The sequence below is a fragment of the Drosophila hydei genome, unplaced genomic scaffold (assembly GCF_003285905.1).
Source record: "Drosophila hydei strain 15085-1641.00,03,60 unplaced genomic scaffold, DhydRS2 tig00008114-arrow-pilon, whole genome shotgun sequence".
NCBI lineage: Eukaryota > Metazoa > Arthropoda > Insecta > Diptera > Drosophilidae > Drosophila > Drosophila hydei.
The window spans coordinates 638,318-655,022 of record NW_022045827.1 but is presented as its reverse complement, the minus strand read 5'-3'; the positions used below and the strand labels follow the sequence as shown (position 1 = coordinate 655,022).

Below are 16,705 nucleotides of genomic sequence, written 5' to 3'. Positions count from 1 at the left end.
CAGGCAGAGAAAACTTTGTCAAACTGTGACAACGAACGGACCCAATTAGGAGCTACGGAAAATTCAATTAGTAAACTGCTAGCGGACGTGCTTAACACTTAAATGATTAAAACAAGTTTTTATTATTTTTCGAATTATTCGAGCTAAATAAACTTTTAATTAGCCTGGTCGAAAAAAACAGCACACAGAGCGATGCAAGGGCCACACCAGGACATCATGGATGTTTTATTCGGGGTGCAACATATGCGCCGCTCCAGCAATACTTCCCTGTACTCCACGACCAAAGTTGATCATGTCAAAAAAATGTCATCCAGGGAACAGCTGCTGGTCGAACCGCCGAAGCATGCCAAGCGCGTGACCTTTAGCAAGCAGCGCATACAGAAGCCACGTCATACCACAGTCAAAGAGAGCGAGATGCAAACCGGGCTCACCTCCTGCCTGATAACTAATCCCACGCTCGTCGATCCACGCGCAGCAGGCGGTAAGTTTAATAGGTAATTAAAATAGAGTTCATATGCCAATTAGATGCTGTGTAGGTGCGAACAATCCGGCGGAGCGTAGAGTCGGCTGGTTGGCGCGCACAGACAGCGAATGTCAATTCAAGGCACCAGGAATTGAGTTCCTAACCGAAAGAGAGCTAGATGTGACCACATACGAGGTGAAGATGCGCGAGTCAGTGCCGAGCATCAAGGATTATACCACAAAATGTGATTATTTCCCCAAATATGTGGACAATCGGCGTTACAAGGATCAAACCACACAAACACTTTACAGGTAATTGAATAAAACTTTCGCTCAGACATGCGATCTCAGTCCATTTCCTTAACTCAGGGAATCCTCGGCACAGACTTTGGCCTATTTGCCAGATATTATGGACAAGGAAGCCGACGAGCATTTGGAGATCTTCAATTTGTCCACACTGCTGCCCGGTGATAAGCCACCAGGTCTGTATGAGGTTGAGATCTTGGAGCGTGCCCGCAAACGTTGGGCCTTCAACAAAGCGCTGAAGACGAATTTCAAGAAGCAGCTAGATCAGGAGCGCGAAAAGGCCATTAAAAGCAAGTATCGGCCCATACTGGAGGCCTTCGAGTGGGAGCATTGGATGGAAAGGGAGGAGTACATACAAGAGTGCCAGATGATGCGTCTGGAGATTGTTATACGCATGTTTGACAAGCGCGAAAAGCAGATGCACGATGCATCCAATGCACGCATCGAGAAGGCCTGCGAGTATATCGAGGACAAACGTCAGCGAGGCCTCACTAAAAACGAACTTGAGTATCAGCGGGCATTTCGACGGCTGCATCTCAAGAATGCAGGCATCTCGAGACGCTGGGTCAAACAGAGTCCGATGTATGCTCTGGGTACACCGTGCTCCGAGTTCTATGGACCACTCATCCGTCATGGCGTCGATCCGAGTCGACGCAATTTCGTGGGCGATGGCCGTAAAGCGTTCGATATGCGCATCGATGAGCTGGAGAAACGCGTGAATATGGATCAGCTGCGATGCCGATTTACCAAGCTGAAGGAGTGGTCCAAGCCGAAAGAATATGTCAAGGAGTACGAACAGAACTTCTGCTCCGACAAACATCTACAGAAGCTCTACGAGTCACTCAAGAGCTTGCGCTCTCAAGCAACCAAACAGAAGACAACGCCCAAGTGCCTCATCCGACGTCCCAAGCCTCAATCCCAAACTGATTTCCGCCCCTCGTTCAGCTACAAAGAAGAGGACGTCCGTCACTTCTTTGACCGGCGCCGGACAGACGACGAACTAATGCAGACTGCGCTCTCGCCAGAACAGATACTGGCCATCAATCAGCATGTGGCGCATGAGAAACGTCTATCTCGCCGTCCGGAACTGGCTAAGGAGATGCTTAGGGAGCGACGCAGCGAGGATCTCGAATATTTGCTCCAAATGTATGAGGGCAGCACCATCGGCTGGATAATGCAATTCCTCTCCGAAGAAATGGAACGCCTCAAGGAGCAGCGGAAACTTCATTTCTTCTCGATATTAACGCAAAAGGAGCGCTGGCGCAGGGAAGCTGCCGAAGCGGGCCTACGGCAAAAGGAGAACAATATGCGCGTCCTCTACGAGGACATGTTCCAGGAGAGCAACCTGGTGCACAGTGAGGTGACCGATGATTATATCAATACGATTCTAACAACCGATATGGCCCACATTGCCGAATGCGAAGCCACCGAAGTTGTTGTCAACATGGCCAAACAGATCGATAGGGACATTGAGCGCTGGCTGGAAAGCTTTAAGCTCATTCAAACGCCGTTAACCTATGTGCCACTGCGCCAGATGCTTGGCAAGATGGTCTTTCCGGAGATGAGCGAATTGCTAGAAAAAAACGAGAAATATCTGATAACCAAATACATTGTGGACGATGTGATCTTTGCGGGCCTTTGGGAAAAGCTCGAAAGCTACGACATATCATATACAATATCTAGCGATTTAGTTGATCGCCTAATTGATAATGATCTATTTCTATTTTCGACCGAAAGCGAAGACGAGTCACCCAAACGAAATGAGGCAAACGCGATTATACGAAAGCTCATACGACAGGCTGTTCCCGGTAATCGCTGGCAGACCGAAACCGAGCGAATCGTCCACGAGACCAACGTGAGTCTGTTGGATGAAGTGTTTGATAAAATCATAGCTAAGCTTGACGTTGAGCCTGTACCAATGGAACCAATAGTGCTGCGTTCAGATCGGTCGACAAATAAACTGATTGAGGTCCGAGATATACATAGATTCAATGCATCAAAACATGAGTCTCGCCAGTCAATGGTGGATGTGGGTTCCCAGCAATTTATAAACAAGCAAATATTGGCATTAGTGAAGAAGATGAAAGATGATCATACTACGGGACCACTGAGACGCAGCCCCGATCAGTATGTTGATCCCGGAGATGCCGACCCGCTGGATAAATTCCTCAAAACCGAGGTGTACCGAGAGATGTCGCAATTACAGCGTCAAAGCGACGAAAAGGATGTGTATCAAATAGCGAGTACCATCGACATTGGATTCAATGATGATTTTACGCAGTTTCGTCTAATACCGGAGTCAAGGTCCAGAAGCAACGAAAGCATGGAAAGCATGGAAAGCGTGGAAACTCAGACGCAGCAAATCGATAAATTGATAGGTGCACTCACCGAAATCGTATCTGATTACGAGGTAGTCGAAGCGGAGGAAAATACCGAATATGAGGCAGATGACGAACGTAGTTGGTGGAATGATACCTCTTGTGAGGAAGGCGACGAGGGTGAGAGCAAGTATGCCAGGGATGACATGGATGCAGAGAATGAAAATGAAGATGACGATGATGACGAACGTGACAGTCCCGTAACTGACACAGAAATCAATAGAGATACCCACATAAGTATCTCGGAAGTGGATGAGGAAGAGCGTGTCACGCAGTCCCGTCCGGTCAGCCATTCGCTTTTCCAAGCTAAGTTCAGCAAAGATGCAAAGAGCGGTACGTATAGTAATTACGAATTGGATATAGGTAGACCACAAATTCATCGACCAAAAAATGAGGGCGAGGTGGACTCGGTTCTGACAAACGAACGTGAATAGTTTTCTTCTATTTTTCATTGTGGACTATTATATTGAACAATTGGATAAAATTAAAAGTACAGACAGCAAAACACTTACCCTTGATGCCCTTTCTCAAAGTTATCAAACTCGTGCGTATTGTATTTAGCAGCACATTGAATCGCACCATTTCCTGAACTAGCACCGTGTTCATGCTCTGATGATATAGGGTCGGATAGCGAAGCAGCGCTGCGTCGCGATCGAATAGTTTAGGCAATTTATCCAATATGTCGGTGGCCACGTTCGTCACCACCTCCTCGGGCGTTAGCGTCTTGGCGCCGCTGCTGTCATCGGACGCTGCACTGGTGTCCTTCAATGGCATTTGGTAGAGCGCGAGGTAGGGCGGACATGTTGGATAATTGGGTAGCAGTAAGTTTTCGGGATAGCGTTGCGACAACACATCTAAAAAAACTCTTTGGGTTTTCTCCAGTTTCTAAAGCGCAAGCGTGTCAACAAAATCACAGATGAAAAGCAAAGCAAATGGTACGCAGCAAACAACTTACGCGTTTCTCATGAAGATCCTGTACGGCAAGCATAATTTAAAGCAACATTTTGTTAAAGTTCTCAAAGTGTAGACTAATTGCAACTTACCCAACGTTCCTTTTTAGCGGCAGTGAGTGATGATATAAATAAGCAAAAGTTAAGCAACAAGTCAAGCGTTTCGGGCCGAGCTCTAGTCGTGACACGAGCCGACAATAACTAACACGAAGTGAGACTATGGACTTGGGGGTAAAGTAACGAACGGACGTACGGACGAACGAACAGACAAGACTCTGCTCTGAGTGCTGACAATGAAGGGTATATACCCTTAGTGCAGACTATTCAGCTTCTTCGAGCTACTCCAAAAGCAACAACACAATATAACATTAACATTAACATTAACAATACTCTATAGCAAGTGTTAAAAGAGGGTTATCAAAAGTTATACATACACCGGGCATATCAATTCGTTCACACATCGTCTACCCCACATACCTGTGTTAGCAACGTATGCGAGACCAACATATCCGTTTCCTGTTGATCCTTCATGATGTCCGCATTCGCATGGAAGCCAAAGATCGATGGCGGTGATATTTGTGGCAAGTCGCGCGTAAAATTCAAATACAACTCAACGTCCTTGAAGACGGGCACATAGTAATAGCCCGTCTCATCCAGATAGTAAGGCGTCTCCAGATCAATTACGCTGGGACTATAGTAACGATCCAGTATAGTCTTCAGTGTACGACGATCCCAATCGTCAGTGACACGACCGCCATAATTACACTCGCCGGTCAGATAGCGTAGGGCATCGTAGTTGACCGTCTCGTATTGATTGAGGAACATGCGCAGCTGCATTAGGGAGATGCGCAGATCAGTTTCATTGAACTCGTAGGGTATGTTCCAGCCGATGGGTCCGAAGTAGCGACGCTCCTGAATAACGGCATGGAAGAAGCACAGCGAATAGATCAGCTGCTTGAAGACGCGCGGCTGTGTGCAGGACTCGTACCACTCAAGATCGCTGATCGGATCGCTAAGCATCGAGCGCATGATGTTCGAACGCAAGCCCTTGGGCGGTTCATTTGTCATTTTGATGCCGTTCTGCAGCACCACAACCGGGAAATGATCAGCCGGATAGGAGGTGAGCCACAGCCGAAAATCTGGATGCGTTGAATCGGGCAAGAGATTCTCGCAGACTTTCTCCAGCGACGGCATGAAACTGGCCGCCAAGTGGCAATTCTGTAGGACCACCCAATTGCCCAGCTTGACACCCTCATCGATCATCTTGATGGCAATGGGTCCTTGGCCCTGGCCCAGTGACAGGGAGAACAAACGATTTGTGCCGAAGCCCTGGTCCTCGGCGAATTTCAATAGAGTCGCTGTCGGATCCGAGCCAGGTGTCAAAATAAATATCAACGGCACACAGCAGTGCGAGTCACCAAAGGAGGCCATCAGATCGAACTGAGGTGGATCCACAAATCGAGCACCCAACTCGTCGGAAACAAAATTCAGCACGGCTGGCACCAGTTTATCCGGTCGAAAGACGCGCAACAGCAACAGATGCTGAAAGCCACTTAAACGCTTGAGCCACTCCTTTGGCATGTCCTTTTTGTCCTGCGGTGTCTTTGAGTCGAAGAGCAGCTTCCAACTGTTCGGATTCGCGGTAAAATCTTCGCGTAATCCTTTAAAGTTGGGCAAGTTCGATAACCGGCAGCATTCATCCCAATTTTGAATGCCCAGCCATTCGGTGGGATTCTTATACGGATTATCGAGACCGATGCCGCCAGTTAGCAGAAACATCCATTCGGTATTGTCAATCAAATTGTTGTGCTTCATCAGATTGATGTTCAATATGAGGGAGAACAAGAGCTTATCCTGTCATAAAAGTTTTATTTATATTTATTTTTTTTTTTTATTTTCATTTTTCGGACACGCATTAAAATGACTTTTCAAATGGGGTTACATAAGCAATCAAAGCCATGGCTCAAAGATAAATTCTAACATTTTTCATTTTTCCCTTACAGTGAATTAGAAAACGAAGGATCAAAGACGCATATCTTAATTGACTGAAAACATCATCAAGCCAAAAAGGAATTGGTTGAATGTTCCCTTTTTTTTGCGCTTGTTTCCCCCTAATAATTCCAACAATATTAAAGTAGGATGGCCCTCTGCGTAGGTATACAGTGGACATAAGCTGAGATTTTTCTAATAGAAAAATAGGTTTTATAACTACTTTCAAAATGTTAATGTTCATTATTATTAGAATCTCTAATTCAAAATATCGTTTAATTAAAAAATAAGTTGAATTAATTCAAATTTATGTACAAAAAATCTACAAGTTAAATATTGTTAATAAAAAAAATTACATGTAATTTGTTAGTTATCTTTTCGTTTTTTTCCGTTTAAGCCGAATGTAGCAACTGCTAAATGTATTTGACAGACATGTTACAAGTTGTGCTTTAACAAAATATTACTTTTCGAAGATTTAATAAAAAATTTTATGGAAAAGAATTAGTGATTATATTATTTAAAGGTGGCTGTCAGCATTGACAAGCACTTCGAAATTAATATTTCAATGAAAAAGGAAGTCCTTGGAAAAAGTATACAAAATGTAAGTAAATAGTAATTTGTTGTGAAAGTGATTGTCAACTTTGACAGACACTTTAAGGTTATGCTTTAAAAAAAATTAACATTCGTTTTTGTAATAAAATAACTTAAAAAAAAATCATATATTGAAAATTAGTCAAAGTGATTGTCAACTTTGACAGACACCTTAAAAACTATGCTATAAGATTAGATTTTTAAATTTAATTTCAAACAAAAAACACAGTGACTTTTAGTCAAAGTGATTGTCAACTTTGACAGACACTTTAAAAGTTATGCTATAAGATTCGATTTTTAATTTAATTTCAAACAAAAAACACATATAGTGACTTTTAGTCAAAGTGATTGTCAACTTTGACAGACACCCTAAAAATTATGCTATAAGATTAGATTTTTAAATTTAATTTCAAACAAAAAACACATAGTGACTTTTAGTCAAAGTAATTGTCAACTTTGACAGACACTTTGAAAGATATGCTATAAGATTAGATTTTAAAATTTAATTTAAAACGAAAAACATTGACTTTTAGTTAAACTGATTGTCAACATTGACAGCAACATAAGGTCAGCCTCTCCTCTATTAGATTCCTTGTTAAGTTCCACAGTGCGTAAGACGTGCACCTGGCACACAGCATTAACGGAACGCTGTCAATTGGAAGTGACGGCAAGGCAGCAAGTCCTTTAACCTGATGCCAAGGAATTATTAAAACGCAGCGAAGCGCAACGATACGCAGCCACAAAGAAAAGCAAGCGCCCAGTAATAAGCTTAAAATATATAACGCAATAGGATTATATCGCAATTACGCTGTACCCTGTACACACACAGACAGAGAAAATTGGAATGGGAGCCACAGCAATGACCCCAGCTGAACTAACGTTTGATGATAACTGGCATTGGAGGATGGCGGATGGAAGTACTTACACGCTCGAAGAGACTGCGACAGATGTTGACGTACAGGCTATAGGTGAAATGATTGCGCAAGTCCAGCAGACGCGCCTCAATATCATCCACCTTCTCCGTATTGTCAATGGAGGACATGTACAGATTGACGAACCAAACCAAACTGTATTGATACATGGGATCGATGTTAGCCAGATTAACTGTAAAATGAGAGAAATGGAAAGTGTCAAGTCGACATCTCCGCTAAGTAGCAATGGGTCCACCGTTTACCTATGGTAAAGAAGAGAATTGTCGAATGCTCTGCTATGGGCACATAGCTAAGACGCGCCAAATCGATTTGCTTTTCGGTGGCCTCTGTAATCACTTGCTTCTCGCTGATATCATTGGCCAGAGCTTTGGCTGAGCTCAGAATCTGCACGGCAGTTTCATCCTCCAATATATTCTCGGCCGACGAGAGCACCTCCAATATCTGATCTTCAGTTTCCTTCAGCATACGCTTATTCTCAGCTCCCTGAACAATGAGATTGTTTTTCTCAGCCTCCAAATCGGGTCGTTCTCTGGCTACGGTAATGCCCAGCAGCTGATCCTGCAGGCCCTGTGTGGTAATCATGAAGTTCAACAGGGTTACCTTCACGGCCACCTCGGGCAGATAGTGGGGGTTTCTCAACTTCGTTGTCATGTAGAATCTGTGAAATGACATGAGACTTAACGTTGTCATATCCACATTATTTATCTTACCTGAAAGCATTATTGTATTCAATAACCGTATCGCCGAGCTTAATGCACATGGTGCCGCCTTGTTTGAACAGCTGCTTCAGCAATATGGACTCCAGTATGGGATCCAGCTCCTCGCCAATGTTCTCCAACAGCACGGGCAAGCCGAATTGTATGGCATTCTCCAGCACGCGCGTATAATCCGCCTGATTCAAGCGTATGACGCACAGCTTGTTGTTTTTCTCATAGTTCTTAATCCATTTATTGGCCTGTCCCTGCGGATCAATCATCAGCGGCCAACGACGTGCATTTCTATAAATCGATTACACAGATGAAATCAAATATGAAATTCAGTTTATAAAAAAATTCAGAAGAAATGCAGCTGGAGCATGGCTCTGAAATGTTGTCGCTGAGTTTTTATAATATTATAGCTAGAATACTTCTAGAGTAAATATAAGATATATACAGCCAACAGCTTGAAGAGTAATTTAAAGCTTGTAGCTAACTTAATCGAATTAATCTACTGAATTTTGTCTCTGTAGCTTCCATAGTCTCTCAGTCCAAAGAGACTTCCAGCTGCATCTGTTTAGCTTGCCTACAGTGTTAATGCGGAATGTTAATGCTGAATGTTAATGTTAATGTTAACGTTAATTATTTTAGATTTATTATTTATTACACTTGCTTTTGTGTTAGTTTATAATTATTAATTAAATTATTATTTGAATTAATCATACAAAAAAAGCTTAGCTGTTGTTCTCTATAACTCTTTCAACAATTTCTTAAGATTTTATCAGCTTCGGTTAAATTGCTCAGATTGTTATACATCACTTAGTGAAAGAATTTTATTTTTAATAATTTTAATAATGTTTTCTAGAATCCTAAATTTCCTAAATAAAACCTAGCAATATTTTGAATAATTTTATTTATTAAAATATAAATTTTTGGTAATATAAACTTAGACTTAGAAACTTGTTTTTGAGAGCAGTTTCAACAAGAAATTTCCATATATTATTTGGAATAGATATTCCATATTTAAAACTAAGCATTTCACAACTAAATTTTAATTGAATATAGTGCATTACATTAATTTACCCAATTCTATTTAAATAATAAATGCTTTCAATATAACTGCAAGCTATTAGATATAAGCTCTTTAATATTTGTATTAAATTATTTATTATTAACACTTGAATGCTAGAGCACGTTTGTAAAACTCTTTAAGAATGGGGATTAAATTTTCAATAAGCATTTATTTACGCTACAGAAATTATATATATGATATCGAACATGCAAATGAATTGATGGAAAAGCCAGAGAGAAAAGACGACAAACACATGCAAATATTTGCTTTGAAAAATATGAATACACATACACACAGATGTGTGTGAGTAGGGTGTGAGTGTGTGTTAAAGTCTTTATATGACTGTGCGATAACTCACAGATGTACAGTTTAAAGATACAATAGGCAAATATAACAACGACAACAACAACATTGCCGAGCACATGACAAATTCACACCGAATACAAATTTGCTCATGCGAATGAATGAACATTTTTGTAAATTGAAAACTTGATGAATGAAAAATATTTGATGCAAAAACAAAGGAGCCAATTTCAACCTCTCTTCGCAGAGAAAGAGAGAGACAGCGACAAAAATAGAAAGCGAAAGAGACAGAGAGGGAAAGAGCATGGCTCAACAAAAAATGTCAGCGAATAAATGCGCATACAACATACCAAACGAGCTATGTAACTATGTATATTGATATATGTATATATATAAATATATATCTGTTTGTTTGTATATACAGATCTATATACATTTCTATGTATATATATCTGAGTGTCGCGCTCAAACTACCAATACAATTGAGCCTAGAGCTCGTGAAAGTTTCGACTTATAGATATGCTGTAAACAGAATTAATACAATAAAAAAATTTTATATACAACAAAATGTAATAAGAGCTAATAAGATATTATTGTGTATAGATATATTTATTATTTGCTTTCCTCTTCTCAATTTTTAAAGAATATTTGTTTTCCGAACTTTCAAAAAATTTGTCGAACTCCCAAGTGAAATACAAAATTTTGATAATAGAAAATTCAGATTTTAATTACGGTTTGAAAATTATAAATTCAAAATTAAAGTTGGCAAAAAATTTAACTGATATTTGATACCTCAACAAATTAGCTTTGAAACTAGACAAACGAAAGTTTCAAGAAAATCGATATATGCTTAATATATGCTTATAAGCTCAATTCAAATTAATAAGAAATATTAAAAGACATGCATTTTTGCAGTTTTCTCAGCAAAAAAGTTCTGAAAGTTCTAAATATACTAAAAAAAAATAAAATAAAAAAAATATAAATAAAATAAATTTCGGTATTTTAAAGATGCTTGAGAGAAATAACTGATTTAGCTTTTAAAGTTTTGATACTTAAAATAAAATATATATTTTTTGCTTGCCGATATCAGGCAACTTCTTCGAACCTCAAATACTAATAGACTTCAAGTCTAAAACACTACAAGTCCTTTAACAATTTACAGGGTATTAGAATGCTTGCTGGCCTCGCTTCCGCTAGGCAGTTGAAAATTTAAAAACATATCGAGAGTTGAGAAAAAAAATCGGGAACCAGCACAGGGGAGCACATTCCGAGTGCGTTGACTATGCAAACGCCAAGAAAAACCAAAAAAAATGTAAACAATGCAAATGCAATAAAGGAAATCAAAATTGACAACAAAAGAAGAAAACGTTTGTAAATCACAAAAGCTTCCACTTGGTTTGCCACAATAGAAAATAAATTGAAGCATGACTTAAAGCTGGAGCACAAAATCGAAATTGTTTCGATCGTAGCACTTAAAGCGTGTGCTCAGTATTCAATTCTCCAGGCGCGCTGCTGCTGCAAGGATTGGCCCTTATCCAAATTAACATTATTTAATCAAACATTTATGTAAAGAGACACGACCCAAAGCGGACCCACAACGAATGACTCCACACCTGCTGCCCCACATTAGCAATTTACGAAGCAGTTGCCGGGAGGCATCATGTGGGCGACGCGTCGGCCCAATAAAACAGGAAGAGCTAAGGAAACAATAAGAACAAGGAGAGTGATAATAAGTGCAAGTGATCAACGAGAAAATACCCTTTAGTAAGGCATGAAGAATAGCAAAGAGCTCAGCATGTTGAGCTGAGGAATGCCTTAAGCAGCTCAATTTAAAGATTCAATGGAAAAAAGTAAGCTAGCTACTGAATACTCAAATGTAAAAGGAGAGAAAAGCAAAAATAAACTAAACAAATAGGTATGATTAGCTAAAAATAGTATGATTAACAATACCCTGTAAAGGCTGCGACCTGTTAGTTACAAAGCGAAATTCAAACTGGCTAGAAAATACTGCACAATAAAATAGGGAAAGTCAGCTGGAAAAAATAATAAATAAATAATAAAAAAATATTAATTATAATAAAGAGTGTCTTAATTGAGAGTGAATACAATGTAAAGAATGAATGAAATAGTTGAGTGTGATTTACTCTAAAATACCCTGGAAAAACTAAAGAAAAGATATAGAACTTTTAAATATACTTGAAAAAATTCTTAACAATTAAAGACACAAGACTACAAGAAACTAAACTAAAATATATATAAGCAATATTTTTCTGACCTTATTTTGATACAACAATAAGTTATTTGACCTTTTAAAAAATGCACACACTAAAATTTAAGGGTCTAATAAGGTTTGAAGTACGATAAAAAATAGCTTCGTTTTCTTAACACATTTGCTGTAAATAAGTTATGCGCTAAAAGAAATTCTAAAAAAAATTTAAGTTATATTTTATATAGTTATCGATTAATAGAGCATTCATTTACTATAGTTATCGATAGGCAAAAGCGCTGTCGATAATTCTATAAGTAAGACAATAAGAAACTAGATTTCTTCGCTTACTACCCGTGGGTCCGTCACATGTAAAGGGAGACAAACAGACATGGCTGGGTATATGCAATTATGGAGAGCGAGAAATTTATGTGAGTACTTCCCATACAAGCATATACATATCATTAAATTCTTAACTCTTCTAAAATGTATAAATGAAAAGAAGAGAGGAAGAAAAACGAACTACGAAAAAAATGTTACTATGAAATATCTAAGATGATTTCTTTCTCGCTTGAAGTTCGTCTAAAATCAACCATCAAATCAAATCAAATCAACCTTTTGGCAAAAGCCATAAGTACAGGGTATTTAAGGACAAAACAAAAAACAAATAGAAATTCATTCGTCTTGTGTCCGGCAGTCAGAGGAATTGCAGATAGTATAACTAGCGGCGTCTGAACAAATCCCCACATCATTCATTTGCCGTGTCTATGGGTAAAAATTAAACGTAATGCGCCCGGAGCGAACATTAATCAATTGCTTATCCTTTGTGCAGCAGCAGTAGCAACAGCAGTGGCAGTGGCAGCAGGAGTATCATCAGAGGTGGCTCACACCTCAGGTATTTTGGGCATGCTCCAAATTACTTTGAACACTCGTGGCGTGGCAGCAGCCAGGAATTTCCTTTATTAAATCGAAATGGAGAGACATGGGAAGAGTGGCATGTGGCATGTGGCAACGCGACGCAACGAGCCCGCCCCCGCCCGCCTGCTTATTTTGGTGGAAACTCACCAGATGCGTAATGCTCTCTCAAACGCACGCATCAAACATGAAAATTCTTTGGTGGGCCCAACCACCTCCTAACCCAGCGGACCGACCGCCCTTAGTTGCGTACCTTGAGCTAAAGCAACCACCGGTGCTCGGGCAATATGCGGGTGCCGCACACTCACCCAAGACACACGCACAGTCGAACACAACTCTGCACCCCGTGCCCCTGTGCAGCATCCGGCGCAGCTCTCACACTCTGCACACCGACGCTAAGCGGCATATCTTTAATTTTCTTAATATGCGTGAATTCTAACATTTTATGTTTTGTAATTAGAAACAAAAACCGAATCGAAATAAGCTATGACGAAAATTGTAATACCCTAGCAAAAATCATTAATCAAATTGCGCGCGTGGCAGACGTAAAGAATTTAACAAAAAAATAAATAATCTCTATTGATCTTAAGGAAGCTGTGTTGGAATATATAGAGAGAGTGATACTCTTCTGATCAAAGTTGACTTGAATCTTATAATATTTTATATGAGCTCTTTAGATGCTATAAGTTCAGCTACCAGGCTACTGGCTATATAATTTCCATTATAGCCGCTCAATTAGGGTATATAAAAATGTTGAATCTTGTGCTACTGACAAGCGCTCAGCCATAATTAGCGTGTCAGGTTATTTAATTGAAAATAGCTATATATATATATATATATATATATATATATATCTGTGGCATGCTTGGCTGAGCCACAGCTGCTGTAGCCCGCGATGAAATTAATGAAATTCCTGGCGTAAAGCTTTTTCCATCGATTTGTAAGCTAATGACTTTTTGTGGCAGTTTCCCATAAAACTTGGCCTGTTGCCTATTAGCGCATTTAGCATTAACAACAAGCTAAGTCCCTAAGCTTAAGCCCAGACTTGCTTGGCACAATTTCAGGAATAAATTATAGCTTGGGCACACTTACTTCATCATGATGGCGCTCTCGACGGAGAACGCATCCGTTGGCAAGCCGCATATATTCCAGAAGCGTACTTCCACCGGCTCGCCGAGCACAACCGCCAGCTGGAAGTCGGCCGAGCAGGTGACACCATAGTCCAGGCACTTCGATACCCATTTGCGTATTTGCTTTAGGCGAAAATCAATGGTGAATGGTCCCAAATAGGCGACAACGCCCGATGAAATGAGCACATCGCCCGTGACGCTCTTGAAGCTCGCCTGAAGCACTCGAGCTGTCTCAGACCAACGGGTGCGCTCTCCGCCCAAGCCAGAGATGAGCTCCTGGGCGCGCTGCAGCTTCTTTGTGCAGGCCTCGTGCTCCGATAGCAAAATACTAAGGAGCAAATGGAAGTGATTAACGCAGCTGCCAATAATATATAGAGCCTTGCTGCTCACCCATATTGTCTCAGCTGCTCGTCGAGGATCTTCTGTATAGCTGCCAAGTTGGCCTCGACTCTGGCCAATTGAGCCAGCTTTTCGTTGAGCAACTTCATGGCCGCATTGTAGTCAGCCTCGGCGGCGGCCAAAGCAATTTTCTTAGGCGCCACAACTTTGGCAACCACATCGTACTTGGACAGGGCAATGACCCAGCGACAAAGGCCCTCGCAAGCCGTGGATGCCATCTTGATCTTTTCGGGATCGAACGCTTCGTTGTTGAGAATGCGCTGCTGCAGCTTTTTCATCACATCCGGCGATATGTTGTCCTTGTCGAAGTTGAGCAAGCTGTCCAGGAATTTCATGTCGCTCAGCACACGTTTCGATGGACCCCAGTAGTCCTCCACGGTGCCCACGCCACTTGGATTTGGTACCTTGTCCGGTTTCATTTCCTTGAGAATGCAAACAGCCTCCATAACAATGCGCACGCCGATGGGCGGACTCTTCATAGTCTTGACCACAGCGATATCAGCAGTGGTTAGCGTGTTCAAGGCCGAGAGAGCAGCTTCCAGAATGGGCAGAGCCTCGCCCAATTTGGCATCGCATTCGTCCTTGATCTCTTGAGCCACAGCTGCCTGCACCTTGGCCGCCTGCTCATCTTCTTTGACCAGCTCGCGCTGCTCGGCTGCCAGCTTACTGTCGGCGGTCACCTTGGCCACCTGCTCGGCCACGATCTCGGATGCCTCCTTTAACTTGGGCTCCAGCGCCTGCAGCTGCTCCTGCATGACGGCCACCTGCTGGGCGGCAATGTCCAGCTGCGAAATACCCGTCAAATAGCGGTTGCGGTTCATCGTGATGTTGCTGTAGATTAAGATTAATTTGATTAGGATGCAGTAGCTGTAAGATAGATCCACACGCACTTTCTCTTCTGGCTAAGCAGCGACTTGAATGTCTGTATCAATTCCAGATAGGATGTGGGCGTCACATAGTTGTAGCGATGCAAAAGCGTAAAGAACTGGGCAGACAATGCCTGTGTGGACGTATGAAACTCCATGCACATATCGATGGCTGTTTTGCGTTCCAGGGCAGTTAGCTCCTCGGAGGCCAGGAAACGTGTGGATACCGCCAGCAGAGCATCCTCCGGCCAAGGCTGGAACCAATCGATCGTACAGCAATTGACAATCGAGGGAAATTTGCGTATACGATTACGCAAAGCATCGCCAATCGGCGACATGGCCAGGACAATGTGCAGCTGGTCCTTGCAGGTCTGCAGGGATATATATCAAGGTGCTATTAGCTATCAGAGAAGAGGATAAAAATACGCATTTAAAGCTGATCTCCCACCGTAACGAAAAAGTTAAATAGGGCAATGGGACTGCCATCGGTTTGCACGGCCTTGTCGCGCTGCTTATCGATTTGTGCCATCTTTTCGACCACCTCGATTTTCTCCTCATTGGTGAACAGATTGGGCACCTCGCCGGAGTTCAACAGATTGTTAATATCCTCCAGAAAGGACTCGTCCTTGATCTAAAAGTCTTTCAAGCATTAACAAAATACCCCAGAACACATCAACTGTAATTGATCGAAAGTGCTGAAATGCTTAGCCCACCTGAACGTCCGTAAAGAGAAATACGCCGTGCATTTCAGAAGCCCCAATTTTACGTAGGATGCTTTTGATATCCTCATGATACTCATACGGACCATACAATCGAGTTATTTCCACTTGAAAGAGCTCATAGTCGCATATATGCGAAGCCAATCGAGTCAAGCTCTGCCGCCCGGAGCCGCCGACTCCGATGAGCAGAGCATGACTACGTGGCTGCTTTATGATGCGACATATGCGCGATAAATGTTCGATGGCAAAGCGGAAAAGCACCAGATTCATTGGTTTCTTCGACATATTATTATACTCGACTAGATACGCCTCCACAACAGTGCGCAGCTCTTCCAGATCTTGGACCTCGACATAGTTTTTCGTATCCGCTTTCGGATTGGTAAAATCGCAATAGATCAACTGCCGGAAGTCGTTCTCCTCCAGCTTTTTACCCTGCTGCACAAAGCGCGAAAACAGACGCTGCGCATCAATATTGAAGCTGTCCTGCACAGTGGCGCACAGCTTGCCAAATAGCCAGCTGCGATCGCTGTCCTCCACCAGGCGATCGCCATAGACGCGCAACACCTCGTGCACCCACAGTCGCCGCATCGAGTTCATGTCCTCCGTAGCCTCCGGCACAGACAGCAGCACGCCCTGTATAACGCGCGAAAAGTCGCGCAAATTGAACAGATAATGGGACTTGGCGGGCGTGGGCAACAGATTCAACTTGGCATCATTGTACACAGACAACGTTGCACCCACAATCTCATCAATACAAGGATCAAATTCCTTCGAGAAGCCACTGATGTTAGT

At 41.9% G+C, this 16,705-nt stretch overlaps 2 protein-coding genes across 3 annotated transcripts in view; one reads left to right on the top strand and one right to left on the bottom strand.

The window, feature by feature from the left end:
- LOC111599542 (dynein heavy chain 7, axonemal) overlaps positions 1-16,705 on the bottom strand; it is a 29,914-nt gene that overhangs the window by 2,464 nt on the left and 10,745 nt on the right. Inside the window, exons 11-20 of the mRNA XM_030224452.1 lie at positions 15,908-16,694; positions 15,643-15,825; positions 15,219-15,565; positions 14,320-15,159; positions 13,892-14,257; positions 8,319-8,606; positions 7,851-8,266; positions 7,602-7,780; positions 4,574-5,950; positions 3,659-3,908 (exon numbers count right to left, since the gene is read on the bottom strand). Of these exons, the coding sequence (XP_030080312.1) occupies positions 3,659-3,908; positions 4,574-5,950; positions 7,602-7,780; positions 7,851-8,266; positions 8,319-8,606; positions 13,892-14,257; positions 14,320-15,159; positions 15,219-15,565; positions 15,643-15,825; positions 15,908-16,694 (5,033 nt within the window). The remainder of the gene's footprint in view (positions 1-3,658; positions 3,909-4,573; positions 5,951-7,601; positions 7,781-7,850; positions 8,267-8,318; positions 8,607-13,891; positions 14,258-14,319; positions 15,160-15,218; positions 15,566-15,642; positions 15,826-15,907; positions 16,695-16,705) is intronic.
- LOC111594204 (cilia- and flagella-associated protein 91-like) lies at positions 49-6,263 on the top strand. Of its 2 annotated transcripts, XM_030224453.1 has the most exons (4): positions 49-481; positions 537-774; positions 832-3,479; positions 6,100-6,263. In XM_030224453.1, exons 1-4 carry the CDS (start codon positions 193-195, stop codon positions 6,105-6,107), a joined length of 3,183 nt encoding a protein of 1,060 aa, XP_030080313.1. In that variant the 5' UTR covers positions 49-192; the 3' UTR covers positions 6,108-6,263. The 2 variants fall into 2 exon arrangements, with proteins under 2 accessions (XP_030080313.1, XP_023163170.2); XM_023307402.2 differs by lacking the exon at positions 6,100-6,263 and having other exon boundaries at positions 832-3,654.